Raw genomic sequence first — 18167 nt, 5'->3', positions numbered from 1 at the left:
TACCATTCATTAAAAGATCTCTGGATGATTCTAATGTGCAGCCATGGTTAAAGACCAATGCTGTAATACTAATTTGTAAGGAGTGTGAAGTAATCATCAAATAAAGCAAGAAAGAAGCTAATACTGAGTGGCTACTTTGTAGAATCTTCATGTTTTCTCATTTTAATATCTTCCTATGAGGAACATATTAGTGTCCTCATTTTATAGCAATCTAAGGCTGAAGAGAGAATTTACAATAACCAAATAAAATAGCAGAGCCAAGACTCCGAAATTCATATTTTTTTCTACTACCTTATGTTGCCTAGTATAAATAGAAGTCTCTTCTATATGGAAAAGCATTGTGGAAAGGCCTGTGTGAAGAAACAGCTAACAATCCTGAGTAAGAGGAGTTTGCTTTGTGAAATACTATTATTACACACAAATCACAGACATAAAAACTTAATCCATTTTCAAGGACTTAAAGTTTTTAGGGGTGCCCAGATGGCTCAGTCAGTTAAGCATCTGACTTAGGCTCAGGTCATGATCTCGCAGTCTGTGAGTTTGAGCCCCATATCAGGCTCTGTGCTGACAGCTCAGAGCCTGGAGCCTGCTTCAGATTCTGTGTCTCCCTCTCTCTCTGCCCCTCCCCTGCTCACTCTTGCTCAAAAATAAATAAACAGTAAAAAAACAATTTTTTAATTTATCTATAGTTTTAACCAGTGTATTTGAAAATTTTAGTGTTCCCTCAAAATATTTCAATTAGATTAAAAGAATTGATGTCATTAACCTAAACTCAACTCAGGACATCCTTAAAATGAGCCAAGAAAAAGCTTTTTACAAAAGCAAAGTTCTATCCTTACAGAAACATATGTAAGACAGGAATGAAAAAAACCTTAGAGGATTAAGTTGTCTTAAATAATCATTAAAGGAAAATCAATTTTTTAAATGTCAATGATATGCTAACAGAGCTCTTGCTTTATTAGGAATCACAGATGACTAAGCATGGGGCCTTCCTTGATCATCCTATCTGTATGTGATCTTATTCATTTCTTCAACAAATACACCTCCTTGTGCCAGAACTGATTTTACATCTCAATAATTACTGTGGCTCTTACTATCTCTGTAGCATTGGCTAGGCATTTATCATGTACTACTTACCCTTTACTATATAGTTTTCATGAGAATGTGACTCTTTTCAACTGTATCATAAGTTTTTTAGAAATCAAGAATCATATTTTACGTAACTTTAAGTTCTCCAAGGAACCTACGATGGTCTTACATACTGTAGGTAATTGATACTTGTGGCTTAAGGTACATGATAAAAGTAGAAGATAAAAGTTCTGATCAAGAACTAAGGCAGACATAGAATAGACTGGTATAGAAAATACACTATCCCTACCAATGCTTAAAGTAAGGTAAATATAATTTACACACACACGTGTATGTGCGCAACCCCCCTGTACACATGCAAGCTTTCATTGATCTGTTAGCACTGATGCACATCAGCTATCACTAATTTTTCACGAAGTCCTTACTTTCTTTCATATAAGATGTTTTTCTTCTGACAAGCATTGATGAGTTTAGAAGTTAAAGATCAAGAAGTATTTCTGTTCTTTTCCCATTTCCCACTACTGTAAAATTATAGAATATAATAAGAAAGGTGACACCCACACACTTAATACTCCACTAAAAGAATGTACTAATTCTCAGATGAAAAGTCAGGTGAAGCCTTAAATAATTACTTTCTCATTACCATTTCCTTCAGCAATTTAAACACCATACCACTTTCATAAAAGAAAGCAATATTACTGCATTTTAAAAAAACAGAAAAAAGAGGGATAAATTTTTTTTCATAGACTATCTTTTTATGAAATATTGAATGCAATGAAAAATATTACTTAAACATCTTATATAACGCAAATGATTGTGTGAGGTATTATTAGTTATTATAGTTCTAGCCCTGATAGTATTTTTATTAAAAAAAAAAAAAAACAACAACTATGACAATATTCTTTAAGACATAAATAGGATCTTAGAGTTGAATGCTTAAACCAGATTAAAGAGCAAAGGGCTGGGGCACATGGGTGACTCAAGTCAGTTAAGTGGCCGACTTTGGCCCAGAGCATGATCTCACAGTTCCTAAGTTTGAACCCCACATCGGGCTCTGTGCTGGCAGCTCAGAGCCTCGAGCCTGCTTCGGATTCTGTGTATCCCTCTCTCTGCCCTTCCGCCACTCACGTGCTCTGTCAAAAATAAACATTTAAAAAAAAAAAAAAAAGAGCAAGGCTTATGCACAGAAGAGCAGTACTGTGCAGGAATAAATTTGCTTTATTTTAAGCCAGAATTCACAGGCATTAAGGCCCAATCACTTGAACCATGGTCAGACACTAATGATGCATTAATAAAATCTCTCCCAGAATTATTTATAAATTTTTTACATTTATGAGAGACAGAGAGACAGAGCACAAGTGGGGGAGGGGTAGAGAGGGAGGGAGAAAGGCAGAGAAAGAGAGAAACAATCTGAAGCAGGCTCCAGGCTCTGAGCTGTCAGCACAGAGCGTGACACAGGGCTCGAACTCACAAACCATGAGATCATGAGCTAAGCTGAAGTTGGACACTTAACCAACTGAACCACCCAGGTGCCCAAATTATTTAAAAAGTAAATGGAGCAACAGAGAAAGCCCATTTTCAGCTTTTATTATGTATATTATAATCCAGTATATAAGGGAGTAGGGAGAAGGAATCCAATTAGCAGATGAGCAGAAAGCTAGAAAACATCTCTGTGCATGGAAAATACAACCAGATGGTACCTTTAATACTGATAAACATATCCTCTATATGGTAAGACTATTACGTACCTTCCTGTGAAAATACATGATGATTTTGTCAAAATCAGTACAATGCACAATCATCAAAAGTAATTGTGCTTTTGAAAACATATACGGCTGAACAAACACACACAATGCTTACTTAACAGGCATATAAGACTGTGATCCCCAGTGTTTTCCAAGATAGTGACTAAACTGTGAAATTTACCTGGTGAATTTCTGACCACCAGGACCAATTCTGAGTTGTGACTGACCTACAACAAAAACTCAGGAGTCTGAGATTATTTCTTCATAATAATTTCTGCCAATATGTGTTACTTACTGAATATATAATTTAAGTAATAAACCTATTTATTTTGTTATTAGATAACATACAGAATTCAGGAACAAACTAGCTTTCCATGTTAAAAAAACAAAACAAAACTAAGCATGTACATGCTAAATAGTTGTTACATTGATCAGATATATTAAGTTTTACCCCCGTAAATTTAATATTAACTCCAGTTTTGGTAATAGCAGTCTAGCTTGTATAGGACTAACACTCTTGCAGATAGCAATTATTAACTCTGGAGAAACTATAAAAAAAACCCAACTATTTAAAGGTTCTTAAGAGCAACAAAAAGCAGATACGAATTAGGGGGAATTCAACCCTGGGAAGAAGGGAACTCACATTCACTGGGTAGGATCCATGTTTATACAGGTTTTCCCAAGAGCTATTCCTACTGGGCCTGTACAAAATGGGGTGGTGAGAGCTCATGCAGAAAACTAGAATTTTAAAGGTTTGAGGTGCCAGTGGACTGCTAGTGTGGCTGGACTGAGAAAGGAAATAACAAAAAGGAACAAGCCAAGAGGAGGAACCCTAAAGTCTACATATAAATTTCCTGCAGATCTCAGTTGACTCTTTAATGGTACATATGTAGGAGAGACTACAAGGAGTCCATCTGAAAACAACAGCTAGAAGGCAGGAAGAAATGAGCAGACTTTAGTTACTGCCTGCTTCAGGGATAAAGTTTAGAGTCTGAATCCCACAAAAACAGAAAAAGCTTGATAAATACTACAGGCTTTCTACAGATCCATCAAAGCAAAACATAACATTAAGATCCCACAAGCTCAAGGTGATCAGTCAGCAATATAAAACACTGCCATAATAAAACTCAGCATTTTGCAGAGAAAAGTAACAGAAAGCAGAGTCTCTATGTATTATACACAATGCTGAGCATACGACCAAAACTTACTAGACACATAAAGAAATAGGACAATTTAACCTAAAGGCAAGAGAAAAACTGCCAGTAGAAACAGACTCAGAGATGACTCATATGTTGGATTAGACAATAATTTCAAAGCAACTACTATAGGTATGTTCAAGGACTTGAAGGTAACAATGCCACAATTATCAAACATTGGGGTATTCCAAAAGAGATATGGAAACATAAAGAAATAAAGGACAAATCTATGACTGAGTACGGTATCTGAAACAATAAATTCACTGGATGGACTCAATAGCAGTTTGGATACGGAAGAAAAGGATTGGTGAACTTGAAGACACATCAAGAATATTATCCAATCTGAAAGAGTAAAAACAGGATAAAAACAATGAGCAAAAGCCTCAGTGACCAGTGGGATAATATGTCTCTCAAGGGGCGCCTGGGTGGCGCAGTCGGTTAAGCGTCCGACTTCAGCCAGGTCACGATCTCGCGGTCCGTGAGTTCGAGCCCCGCGTCGGGCTCTGGGCTGATGGCTCAGAGCCTGGAGCCTGTTTCCGATTCTGTGTCTCCCTCTCTCTCTGCCCCTCCCCCGTTCATGCTCTGTCTCTCTCTGTCCCAAAAAAATAAATAAACGTTGAAAAAAAAAAAAATTAAAAAAAAAAAAATATGTCTCTCAAGCCATTTAACAGATGTGCCATTGGAATTCCAGAAGAAGAGGAAAGAAGAAAATGGAGGAAAAATACTTAAAAATGACACATTACCTATAGAATTCTTCTTAAAATGGCCTTTTAGTCTAAGTGAAAGCTGAGAAAATTCATCACCAGGAGACCTTAATAAAAAACAGTAAGGTTGGGGTGCCTGAGTTGGTTAAGCATCTGACTTCGGCTCAGGTCATGATCTCATGGTTCATGGGTTTGAGTCCCATGTCGGGCTCTGTGCTGACAGCTCAGAGCTTGGAGCCTCCTTTGAATTCTGTATGTCCTTCTCTCTCTCTGCCCCTCCCCTGCTTGTGCTCTGTCTCTCAAAAATAAATAAGTGTTAAAAAAAAGAAAACCCACAAAAACCATAAGGTTAAGTTTCCTTGATTTTGGCTCAGGTATGAACTCATGGATTATGACATCAATCCCCATGTTGGGCTCTGAAATGGCAGTGTAGAGCCTGCATGGGATTCTCTCTCCCTCTCTCTCTGCCCCTCCACTCACACTCTCTCTCTCAAAATAAATAAATAAACATTAAAAGAAAAAACAGTAAAGACAGTTATATATGCTAAAGGGAAGTGATACCAGGTGAAATTTCTTTTTTTTTTTTTTTTTAAACATATTTATTAGACTTCTTTCTGGAAACTGTTGATTTCCAGTAATTAGACACACCCTACTGTTTTTTAAATTTTTTTCTTTTTTCAACGTTTATCTATTTTTGGGACAGAGAGAGAGACAGAGCATGAATGGGGGAGGGGCAGAGAGAGAGGGAGACACAGAATCGGAAACAGGCTCCAGGCTCCGAGCCATCAGCCCAGAGCCTGACGCGGGGCTCGAACTCACAGACCGCAAGATCGTGACCTGGCTGAAGTCGGACGCCTAACCGACTGCGCCACCCAGGCGCCCCGAAATTTCTATCTGTAAGAAGGAATGAGGAGCACTAGAAATGGTAAATATATGGGTAAACAGAAAAAGCTGTCCTTTTCTTCTCTTAATTACTGTTTATTTATTTAAAAATTTTTTAGGGGTGCCTGGGTGGCTCAGTCAGTTGAGTGTCTGACTTCAGCTCAGGTCATGATCTCACAGCCTGTGAGTTCGAGCCCCGCATCGGGCTCTGTGCTGACAGCTCAGAGCCTGGAGCTTGCTTCAGATTCTGTCTCCCTCACTCTCTGCCCCTCCCCCTCTCATGCTCTGTCTCTATCTCAAAAATAAATAAACATTAAAAAAATTAAAAAATTTTTAGCGTTTTTATTTATTTTTGAGAAACAGAGAGACACAGAGCTCAAGAGGGGGAGGGGCAGAGAGAGAGAGGGAGACACAGAATCCCAAGCAGGCTCCATGCTCTGAGTGGTTACCACAGAGCCTGATGCATGGCTGGAACCTACAAACTGTGAGATCATGACCTGAGATGAAGTCAGACACTTAACCAACAGAGCCACCTAGATGCCCCTCTTAATTATCGTTTAAAGCAAAAATTAAGACATTTATTATGGGGGCCATGATGTATATAAATATAAAATGTGTGGCAAGAATAACACAAAGGATAGGTGCATAGGTGCAAAGGATGAAATGATATATACACTCTAGTATAATCCCTAATGCAACCACTAAAAACAAGTTATGAAAGGTTTAGCTAAAAATAAAGAGGAATTAAATTACAATATAAAAATATTTGATTAAACTAAAAATGACAGAGGGGCAAGCAGGTATGGTACATAAACCCAACTATTTATTAAATCTAAATAAACCAAATACTCCAATTAAGAAGTAGAGATTTTTCAGACTGGATTTTTTAAAAAAGTGAGATGCAGCTATATGCCATTTAAAAGCAATCCACTTTACAAGGAAAAAGATATACCAAGCAAACAATAGCAATAAGAGAGCTAGTGTGGCTATATTAAGATCAGACAAAAAAATTGGAGACAAGGGAGTTATTATTAGAGATAAAGAGGAACATCTGTGAAGACTTAAAAAGTCAAAGCATTAGGAAGACAATAATAATCCTAAATATGTATGCACTGAATAACAGAACTTCAAAATACATGAAATAAAAGCTGACAGAACTAAGTGGCAAAACAGGCAAATACAAATGTTGTACATTTAATACCTCGCCCTTCAGTAACTGATAGAACTACAGACAAAAATTAGTAAACTCTTCAAGATTTGAACAATGCTATCAACCATCTTGATATAACTGAGATCTAAAAACATTATACCTGACAACTGTACAGAAACATTATTTTCCAGTATACATGGAACCTTCACCAAGACAGGCCATATGGTAGGCCATAATACAAATATCAATAAATTATGAATGACTGAAATGTTACATAGTATATTCTCTGACCACAACAGAATTAAATCAGAAGCTGGAATAGTATAAGTATCTAGAAATGCTTCAAATTTTTGCAAATTAAATAACATATTTCTGTATCTTCATTGATGTAGTCATTACATCCACATACACACTTATCAAAATTCATCTAATTGTAAACTTAAGATATGTGTATTTCACTGTATACAAGTGTTTAGCTCAATAAAAAAATTAATGTGAAAAAAGTTCAATACATGTTTACCTGAATTCAAAGAAACTCAAGATGTAGGAGTATCTACATCTAAGTTGCAGTCAAAATACTGAATGAAGGACAATTTCTCATGTAACCTAGATTCTCTACACTTGTTCAGTCTATGAAAATTCTTAAGACAGAGTCAAGCTCATTAAATAGATCTTTTTCTTATGGCATAACATGGCAGCTCTAAGCATCTGTTAAAAAAATACAGCATATTATTCTCTTATTCAATGAACATTTATTGAGTTCATTATGGTGGGAGGCAGAATTGACAAGAAAACTTCTATATTAAAAGTAAGGAGTGCTACTTCAATTATTAGGAAAGGCATTTTATCTAAATTTGATTATGTCTGAACTGACTTTTTAAATTACAAATAGCAGGTAGAGAAGAAATAGTATTTTACAGAGGGACAGACAGTAACATACAATGGCAATATGGGAACACAGTAAACCCAGGAGACTTTGAGCAGTGTAGTATGGGTATATAGTGGCCAAAGATCAAGATAGCAATGTATACGGGGGCCAAGATTTTGAATAGCAGGGCATAGCATACTAAGGACTTTGCTTAAAATTCAGGATAAAATTCATAAGTAACCTGTTCAAATGTGTATTTTTTTTTAATTTTTTTTTATGTTTATTTATTTCTGAGACAGAGAGAGACAGAGCATGAGTGGGGGAGGGGCAGAGAGAGAGGGAGACACAGAATCAGAAGCAGGCTCCAAGCTCTGAGCTGTCAGCACAGAGCCTGACACGGGGCTCGAACTCACAAACCGTGAGATCATGACCGGAGCCAAAGTCGGTCGCTCAACCGACTGAGCCACCCAGGCGCCCCTCAAATGTGTATTTAAAATGAAGACCGTGATAGCAGGATGGAGAGTAATCTCAAGTGGGGCAAGACTGAAGGCAGATGTCAGTTAATAAGCTATGGCAGCAGGCAAGGCAATAGACAACAGGGCCTTAATACAGGAGAATCAACAAGAGTAGGTATCTAAATGACTGCTTATAAGACTTGAATACAAATGAGTCAAAAGAAATGAGTTTCACAGGTTTGTTCTTCTACTGCATGGAGACACATTTTGGCACCGGGATATGTATTTAATTCCTTATTTTGGCTGTACACAAGACAGGGCCTTTTAAGTGTGGGAAATCTGTCTTTTGTATCTAGCAAGGGTTAGAGAATCAATATTTGTCCTATCAAAATGAATAATTTGACATACTTGCTGAACCATCTCCATGGCTTAATAGATCTTCTTACAAAGTATAGTTTGCATGAGAAACTTCTTAAAATTCGTGTTAAAAATGTAGATTTTTAGGGCACTATCCTAGACTTACTGAATCAATATGCAGAAGTTGTGCCCCAGGAACCTGGTATTTTATATAGGTTTCCAGGAAACTACTATCCATGTTAAAGTTTAAAACCATTAAGCAATTCTTTAATGGTAGGAGATCTTCCTGGGGACAATGTGCCATTCTAAAAACCTCTGTACTTTCTTACCTTTGTTTGGATATCAGGTATTCTACTCTCTACCAAAGATAATAGGATGGAGGAAAAACACATTCCTAATCTCAATAGTATGCTATATGAGTTTCAAAAACATCTGTCTTAGGGAAAACTTGTCACTAAGGTTTTTTCCCCTACTGCCAACGTTTCCAAAGGCATGATAAACATTAGATCTGCAAAATAGGCACTGAACTCCAGCCACACAAAGTTTACTGCCCAAAGTCAGGAGTAAGTAGATTTGACTAAGGCTTTATTTTTAAAAAATCTGAATATTTCAGGGCTGCCTGGGTGGCTCAGTTGGTTAAGCATCTCACTCACTCTTGAATTTGGCTCAGGTCATGATCTCATGGTTTGTGCGTTTGAACCCCACATAGTGCTCTGTGCTGACAGTGCGGAGCCTCCTTGGGATTCTCTCTTTCCTTCTCCCTCTGGCCCTCCCCTGCCTTCACTCTCTCTCTCAAAATAAATAAAATTAAAAAAAAATTTTTTTTAAATATTTCCATATGGCCAGTATATTAAGTGATATCAAAGGATATGTTTTTTGACTTTTAAACTTCGGGGTAGTTTGTGAGTGCAACCACAAGAAAAAAAAAAATTTCTTCCATTTCTAGTCATTTAAATAATTAACACTTTAAATGATACCCTATTTGTTTAGTTTTAAGGTCCTTTATAAAAACGAATTCAAGGAAAAGACAACCCATTATAATGAGATGTATTTTTTAGCTAAAATTTAAAATCAACCAGTAATTTTCCCACATGACAGAAATATACTCCATATGATTAATCACTGACAAAGGGGAAGATCTGAACCTATTATTTAAATGTGCTTATTAACATAAGATTTAAATTCATTTTTTGGTTTCATTGTCTTAATTGGTGGGGGAGAGGGAGAGTGGTTCCAGGATTTTTGTCTTAACTAAATTATGCAAGATTACAAAGCAAAGGTCTATAAATATTGAAATAAAATTCTATTACTATGGTAGTCCCTATAAAATGCAAAGTAATGGTTGTCATGAGTTAAGAAAGAAGCTACAAAAAAAAAAACAAAACCGAAGGCAGCTAGCTCTCTTCCAAATTTGAAAACATTAATTTTAATCATATTTGTATTTAAAAGACAATAAAATCAAGTCCCAGTAGAATTAGGCACTTCAGAAAGATCACATATTCAGATATATCTAAATAAGGAGAAATAGGGGCACCTGCGTGGCTCCGTCAGTTGAGCATCTGACTCCTGATTTTGGCTCAGGTCATGACCTTGCAGTTTGTGGAATCGATCCCCAGGTCAGGCTCCTTACTGACAGTATGGAGCCTGCTTGGGATTCTCTCTCTCCCTCTCTTTCTCTCTGCCCCTTCCCTGTTCATGCTTGCACATTCTTTCTCTCTTTCTCAAAATAAGTAAATAAACATTAAAATAAAACAAATAAATAAGGAGAAATAATAAAGTAGCAAACAGGTTTTGAATTCAGAGTAAGATTGTTTTGTAAAAGAATTCTCCCTTCGTTATCACTGGCTAGCTATATCTAGTGTTTGTATGGGTCAGGCTTTTAGAAAAAATTATGTGCCAAATGCTGAAAAAGTTCTAAAATCAAATTGAGGTAATGGCTGCACAATTCTATAAATTCCCTAAAAAAAACCCTAGATGTTCAACATCGTTCATCATCAAGGAAATACAAATCAAAACCACAATGAGATACCACCTCACACCTATTAAAATTAACTATTCTACAACCCAGCAACTGCACAACTAGGTATTTATTCAAAGGATACAACAATGCTAATTTGAAGGGGCACATGCACCTCAATGTTTATAGCAGCACTATCAACAATAGCCAAATTATACAAAGAGCCCAAATGTCCATCAATTGATAAATGGATAAAGAAGATGTGGTGTATGCGCACGCACACACACACACACACACACACAGGAATATTACTCGGCGATCAAAAAGAATGAAATCTTGCCATTTGCAACAACATGGATGGAACCAGAATGTATTATGCTAAGTAAAAAATAAGTCAGTCAGAGAAAGATAAATATATGATTTCACTCGTATGTGGAATTTAAGAAATAAAACAGATGAACACAGGGGAAGGGAAAGGAAAATAAGATAAAGAGAGGGAGGCAAACCATAAGAGACTCTTAAATACAGAGAACAAACAGGTTGCTGGAAGGTTGCTGGGTGGAGGGATGGGCTAAATGAGTGATGGGCATTAAGAAGGGCACTTGTTGAGATGAGCACTGGGTAAGTAACTGATGAATCACTAAACACTACTCCTGAAATCATTATTACACTATATGTTAACTAACTTGGATTTAAATAAAATTTTAAAAATTAGAAGAAAAAAAGCAAGAAAACCCTGAATTATTCATTTAAAACAAGTAATTTTGTGGTATGGAAATTATGCTTCAATAAAACTATTAAGAAATAATGTGCTTAGAAAATAGCAAATGAATGACATACCTCATTTTCTCAACATCCCGAGAGTTATCTAAACTTAGAAGCAATTAAATATCATCAAGATGCTAGCTGTCACTAGTGACCACTGTATGCTGAGGACTTTAGACCTCCAAACCTATGAGACTTCTCAGGGTTAGGACTAGAGGGCCACAGCAATCCCTTCAGACATTAACCCAGCCTGAAAGATGTCCCAAAGGCCATACTTTGACATATAAGCAACTAGCTCATATCCTTATCAAAATGTCTGTAATAGAAAAAGCTAGATGAGGCTACCCACTGCTTTGTCCTAGAACAGTGACAGATGATAATAATTGTGCTAATTACTTCTATTACTCAAAAAAATTTTTTGAAGCTTTATTTATTTTTGAGAGAGAAAGAGCATGAGTGGGGGAGAGGCAGAGACAGAGAGGGAGACAGAATCTCAAGCAGGCTCCAGGTTCTGCGCTGTCAGCACAGAGCCCAATGCAGGGCTCAAACCCACAGACTGCGAGATCATGACCTGAGTCGAAGTTGGATGCTTAACTGACTGAGCCAACCAGGCACCCAAATATTATTCAAAATGTTAAATTATCTGTGGTTCCAATGGGTTCATTTACTTATCATTTTTTTTCTTTCTTTTTTTTTAAACATTTTTTAATGTTTATTTGTGAGAGAGAGAGAAACAGAGACAAAGCATGAGCGGGGGAGGGGGACAGAGAGAAAGGGAGACACAGAATCTGAAGCAGGCTCCAGGCTCTGAGCTGTCAGCACAGAGCCCAACATGGTGATGGAATCCATGAACCACGAGATCATGACCTGAGCTGAAGTCAGACACTTAACCAACTGAACCACCCAGGTGCCCCTACATATCATTTTCTAAATTCCATAGACATTGGCAGGCTCTGGGAGTACATAATTTTGATGGGAGAAATATTTCCAGTATAACGTGGTAACTTCTATGACAGTGGTTTCACAAAGGTCAGGGGCCTGAGAAAACACAGAAAACTCATTTACTGCTAAACAGAATAGCGTGTAGATACAGTATGGTAAAGAATGTCAGGAAAAAAATGTCTTTGAAGAGCTGACATCTAAAATGAAACTTAAAAGGATGAATACGTTATCAGTCAAGAAAGAAACTGAACATTCTAATCAAAGAGAACACCATGAACAAAGATTTAGAGCCATGGAAGAGTATGCTACAAGGAGGGAATTAGTAACAGTTCAAAATTACTTAAATATATCTCAAGACAAGGAGAGATGGGAAAGAAAGTGTCAAAACTGAAAATAATATATAAAATTTTTCTTAAAGCTCAACTTATTCAGTTTATAGGATTTTATTTTAACCTTCTACTGATCACCTAGAAATAAAAAAAATGATTTATTGGTTTGAAAATCCTATAAATCTGGGACCACTACTCTGTATGATATGCAGCCCTAGAAAATTAAGCAGTTCAATTTTTGGCTACTCCATCTTTTAGAGAAGTTTGATAATGTGAGGTCTCTTCATATTTTCCAGCTTCCCCAAAACACTGCTGTTATAAACACTGTTAAAACAGCAGCAGTTATTAAGGATAAAGTAACCAGAATATACTTTCACAACCACAAGCAAAATACCATTCTCATGGCATTTTCTCATGGTACTTTCTTTTGTCATTAAACTCTAAAATTAAAAAAAAAAAAACAACTTTTTACCTTGAAACAACGCAATAGGAGGCAGGGTATGGTTAAGTTTACAACCTTGCGATCATAATGAAATAGTTGTCCTGTGCACAATCTGAAAAGTTTGGCAGGCCTTTTCTCTTTTTCCAAAAACTGTGTCACATTTATCTTTTTTCACTGTTTACCATGTTACTAGTTCATGAGGTCTGCTGTTACCAACCAAAAGAAAATCTTACACTAGAGAATACTCCCACAATTATTTTATAACATCTCTTTTCAATTTGATAACCTCTATCCATACTCTAAGGACACTCACCTGTTTTACATTGTATCCTGCTTTTGCACTTGTTTCAATAAACATAACATTCAGCTCTTTGGCTTTCCTCTCTCCTTCCTCAATTGATACTTGCCTGTAAAACAAATTCAAAAGATAAATTCCTCTTTTTGCAAGATGGTATTGTAAAGAATATAAACAAGATTCTGAAAATAACTTTTCTTTTTGTTAAGTTTATTTATTTGAGAGAGACAGCACGAATCGGGGATGGACAGAGAGAGAGCGAGACAGAGAATCACAAGCAGACTCCATGCCATCAGCATGGAGCCTGATGTAGGGCTCGAACCCATGAAACTGCAAGGTCATAACTTGAGCTGAAACCAACAGCTGGATGCTTAACCAACTGAGCCACCAAGATGCCTATGAAAATAACTTCCCTCGTATGTGTGCTGGTTACACAGATAAGAATAGTTTGAAAATTCATCAAGCTGCAGTACACTTAAAATTTGGGTACTTCTGTGTGTATGTTATACCTTACTAAAATTTTTTAAAAAGGCATTTTTTAATGATTTGCTTTTATTTGGCTGACCTCATCCTGTAATTTTTTTATTTTTAAAATCTTAATAGCCTGCTATTTTCTCTTAATATTAGATCATAAGCATTTAGTCTTATGATTAAAAACTTCATGTAAAATAATTTTTTATTACTGGACAATTTGTCAATTTGCTACTATAATTTATGTAACCACCCCCAACTGTTAAAAATGCTAAAAATTTTTTTTTCAAATTTCATACTACTGTGAAAAATGTTGCTATAAATATCTTTGTGCATAATATTTTATGCACTGTGGATCTTTTCTTTAGGATAGATTTTGTGGATTTCTCTAAGTGGAGTCAAAAGGCATGTATATTAAATTCTCTTGATACATTTTATAGGGCATTTGGTGACACATTATAATTAGCAGCAATGTGTCTCAAATTGTAATATGTTCTTTAAGTACAAGATTATGTCACTTATCTTGGTGTTCCTAGTGCCTAGCTGGCATATAGATATGTAATAAATATGCAAATATTCTAATTAAATGGATCTAAAATATCAGCTGACAAACTCAGCTTCCTACAACACAGAAAACCAAAGCAATGCAAGAGAATTTCCACAAGCTCTCACATCTATCCACCAATCTATGTGTGTGTACCCTTATATTCTACTTCTAGTCCTGCTACTATGGAGGAAACTGTCCTTACTCCCCAAACTTCACCTTTGTACTAGATTCCACTCTCTTCTTGCCTACAAGATATTATTCTAGAAATTCTCCACTCTCTATAAAAGTTAGGAAAGAAGAAAATGAGTATTCTTAAGCAAAGAGAACAACAGCACAGAAATTCTCTTATATAGCAATCCACCTGTTAATAATGTTTTACTACATCTGCTTGTTTTATCCTCTCATTTCTATGTATTTATGTATGTGTGTGTGTATGTGTGTGTGTGTATAAATTTAAAAAAAACACACACTGGAGAGTAAGCTGACAATTTGCAGACCTTTAGCCCTAAATATATCAACAATGTGGGTTTTTTTTTTAATGTTTACTTATTTTGAGAGTGGGGGAGGGAAAGAATCCCAAGCAGGCTCCGTGCTGTCAGCGCAGAGCCCAACATGGGGCTCAATCTCACATACCATGAGATCATGACCTGAACCAAAATCAAGAGTCAGATGCTTAACTGATTGAGCTATGTAGGTGTCCCAACAGTGTGCATTTCTTTAAAACACTTCCATCAGATGCCCTAAAATTTACTCTTTGGACCTCTTCTCTATTTATAATTACTCCCTTGGTGATCCCAGGCAGTATTATGGTTTTAAATACCCATCTACATGCTGATTAATCCCAAACTTATTTATCTAGCCTGGACTGCTGCTCTGAACTCCAGGCTCATATATCCAATTGCCTACCTGACATCTAATTACATATTAGAATATCTAATAGCAATTCTAAATTTAAAATGACCAAAATTGAAGTCATAATATTCCATCCTAAACCACCTCTTTATGAAGTGTCTCCCTATCTCAGTTAATGACAGTTAATCAGGCCAAGAATCCAGGCATCATTCTTGACACCCCATATTCTGTCCATCATTATGTATTCTATCCATTGCATGAGTATATCTTCAACAGTTCTACCTTCAAAATGTATCTGAATTTGACCACTGATCACTACACATGCTACCACTATCCTGGTCCAAGTCATCATCATTTCTTGCTTCGATTTCAGCCTGGATTACTCTCTTCACTTCTACTCTTACGTATTTTCCACAGAGCAAACAGTGATTTATGAAAAGTTACTCTTTTGCTTGAATCCTCCAATTTTTTTTTTTAATGTTTATTTATTTCTGAGACAGAGAGAGACAGAGCATGAGTGGGGAGGGGCAGAGAGAGAGGGAGACACAGAATGTGAAGCAGGCTCCAGGCTCTGAGCTGTCAACACAGAGCCTGATGCGGGGCTTGAACCCACAAACCATGAAATCATGACCTGAGCCGAAGTTAGTTGCTCAACTGACTGAGCCACCCAGGCACCCCATGAATCCTCCAATTTCATTCAGAGTCTTTACTTTGCCCTACTTGACCTGGTCTTTATTGTCTTTTTCAAAAACTATCATTTTTTAACCTCATTGCCTACTACACTTTCCATTATTCTCCTCACCAGCTATATACGATTCCTTGCTGTTCTTCAAATAAACTAAATGTATTCCCAACTCAAGGATTTTGCATTTTCTGGGCCATCAGCTTAGAACCTTTTCCTCCTCAGGATATCTGCATAGTTGACTCCCTTGCTTCCTTAGCATATTTACTCAAAACTCACCATTTTCTCAATGAAGTCTTCCATTTCTATTCCATCTAATATCTTAAACTCACACTTGACATTTCATATTTCTTTTCCCTGCTTTCTTTTGTACTTTTAGCATGTTATCATTATCAAACATACCATGCTTTTTTTTTTTACTATGTGTTTTTTTGACTTATTTATTTGCCTGGTTCATTTTCTGAAATAAAAGTTCCTTGAAGACTTGGCTTTTTTTGTTTACTATTCTACCCTAGAGTAGCATCTTCTGACACATAAGTGGTACTCAATAAATACTTCTGAATGAATGATTATTATGAGTGAATGACTATCCTACATGTAAAGGATTCCAGAGAAATTCTTCCTAGTTTTAAAACTAGGAGTCACCCTAATCAAATGGTTGAAGGTCAGCTATAGCAATGGTCCCAACTGTGGTTTGATTTTGTCGGAATCATGGGAATGCAAGCTGGTGCAGCCACTCTGGAAATCAGTATGGAGGTTCCTCAAAAAACTAAAAATAGAACTACCCTACGACCCAGCAATTGCACTAGTAGGCATTTATCCACGGGATACAGGTGTGCTGTTTCGAAGGGACACATGCACCCCCATGTTTATAGCAGCACTATCAACGATAGCCAAAGTATGGAAAGAGCCCAAATGTCCATCGATGGATGGATGGATAAAGAAAATGTGGTATACATATACAATAATTTTGTCAGAATCAGCTAGAAGATTCATTAAAATACAGATTTAAGGATACCTTCTAAACTCATTGAATCACAGCATCTAAAAGTAGGATCTAAAACCCCCAAATTTAACTGCTGAAACAACTACAGCACCGTAAGTTAACTAAAATTTAAATAAAACAAAAAACAAAAAACAAAAATTGAAAAAGTTGACCATGATCCTTTATAGCCAGAATCTTAAAAGAGGGTCTAATAAGCCAATTTACCCACTGATTCTCAAAATTTAAACATCTGGGAATCACTGGGCTACAGGGGACAGAAAGTATTGAGCATCAGGGCACTTATTTTGAAACACTGAAACAGATATACTCTGGTCTTTTCTACAAGTTTTTACACACAACAAATGTAATTCTCAATGTGATAAAGACATTTATCTTTGAATCATTTTTATTAAAACTTTTTCTCCTAATTACCAAAGTAATTTTTAAAAAGGGCAATCATTAGGGGTGCCTGGGTGGCTCAGCTGGGTGATCACTGGACTTCGGCTCAGGTCATAGTCTTACGGTTCGTGAGCTCAAAACCTGTGTCAGGTTCTGGGCTGACAGTTCAAAGCCTGGAGCCTGCTTCAGATTCTGTGTCTCCCTCTCTCTCTGCCCCTCCTCCACTTGTTCTCTCTCTCTCTCAAAAATAAACGAACCTTTAAAAAAAAGAAAGGGCACTCATTAACATTAGAGTCCTCCATAATCCTACTCCTTCTCAAAGATGTAGAGACAGTTAAGTCCCATGTAGGCTTATACAGATTTATTCTAAAAAATAAAAGAAAAAATATATACATCTACCATCAATTTTCTTAAAAAAATTTTTTTAATGTTTATTTATTTTTGAGAGAGACAGAGACAGAATGCGAATGGGTTAGGGGCAGAGAGAGAGGGAGACACAGAATCCAAAGCAGGCTCCAGGCTCTGAGCTGTCAGCACAGAGCCTGATGCGGGGCTTGAACTCACGAGTGAGATCATGACCTGAGCCGAAGTCGGAAGCTCAACCGAAGTCGGAAGCTCAACAGACTAAGCCAACCAGGCACCCCTACCATCGATTTTTTTTTTTTTCGATTTTTTTTTTAACACAAAGAATATCATGCTATACATACTGATCAAATCATTTTTTAAGCTTCATGTGTTAGACATCAATAAATTCCTCTCATTCTTTTTAGTAGCTATGTGTACTTCATTTATAAAATGCTACTGCTACTGATGGACATTTAGATTGATTTTAATTTTTAATATTACAAATAATGTTGAAATAAACATTTTTTTAATGTTTATTTATTCTTTTTTTTTTTAATTTTTTTTTTAACGTTTTATTTATTTTTGAGACAGAGAGAGACAAAGCATGAACGGGGGAGGGGCAGAGAGAGAGGGAGACACAGAATCCGAAGCAGGCTCCAGGCTCTGAGCCATCAGCCCAGAGCCCGACGCGGGGCTCGAACTCACGGACC

The 18167-nt window shown here is 36.6% G+C and overlaps 1 protein-coding gene across 2 annotated transcripts in view; it reads right to left on the bottom strand.

Annotated features, from left to right (window-relative positions):
• The window catches only part of RAB6A (RAB6A, member RAS oncogene family), an 87337-nt gene that overhangs the window by 8275 nt on the left and 60895 nt on the right, over window positions 1–18167 (bottom strand). For both annotated transcript variants that reach the window (XM_047070278.1, XM_047070277.1), the window contains exon 6: window positions 13195–13288. In XM_047070278.1, the coding sequence (XP_046926234.1) occupies window positions 13195–13288 (94 nt within the window). The remainder of the gene's footprint in view (window positions 1–13194; window positions 13289–18167) is intronic.

This window comes from Lynx rufus, unplaced genomic scaffold (assembly GCF_022079265.1).
Source record: "Lynx rufus isolate CCGP_SWC_20201006 ecotype Redwood Valley unplaced genomic scaffold, mLynRuf1.p SCAF_9, whole genome shotgun sequence".
Lineage (NCBI taxonomy): Eukaryota > Metazoa > Chordata > Mammalia > Carnivora > Felidae > Lynx > Lynx rufus.
The sequence above is the reverse complement of the archived record's forward strand: the minus strand, read 5'-3'. Positions and strand labels throughout refer to the sequence as shown.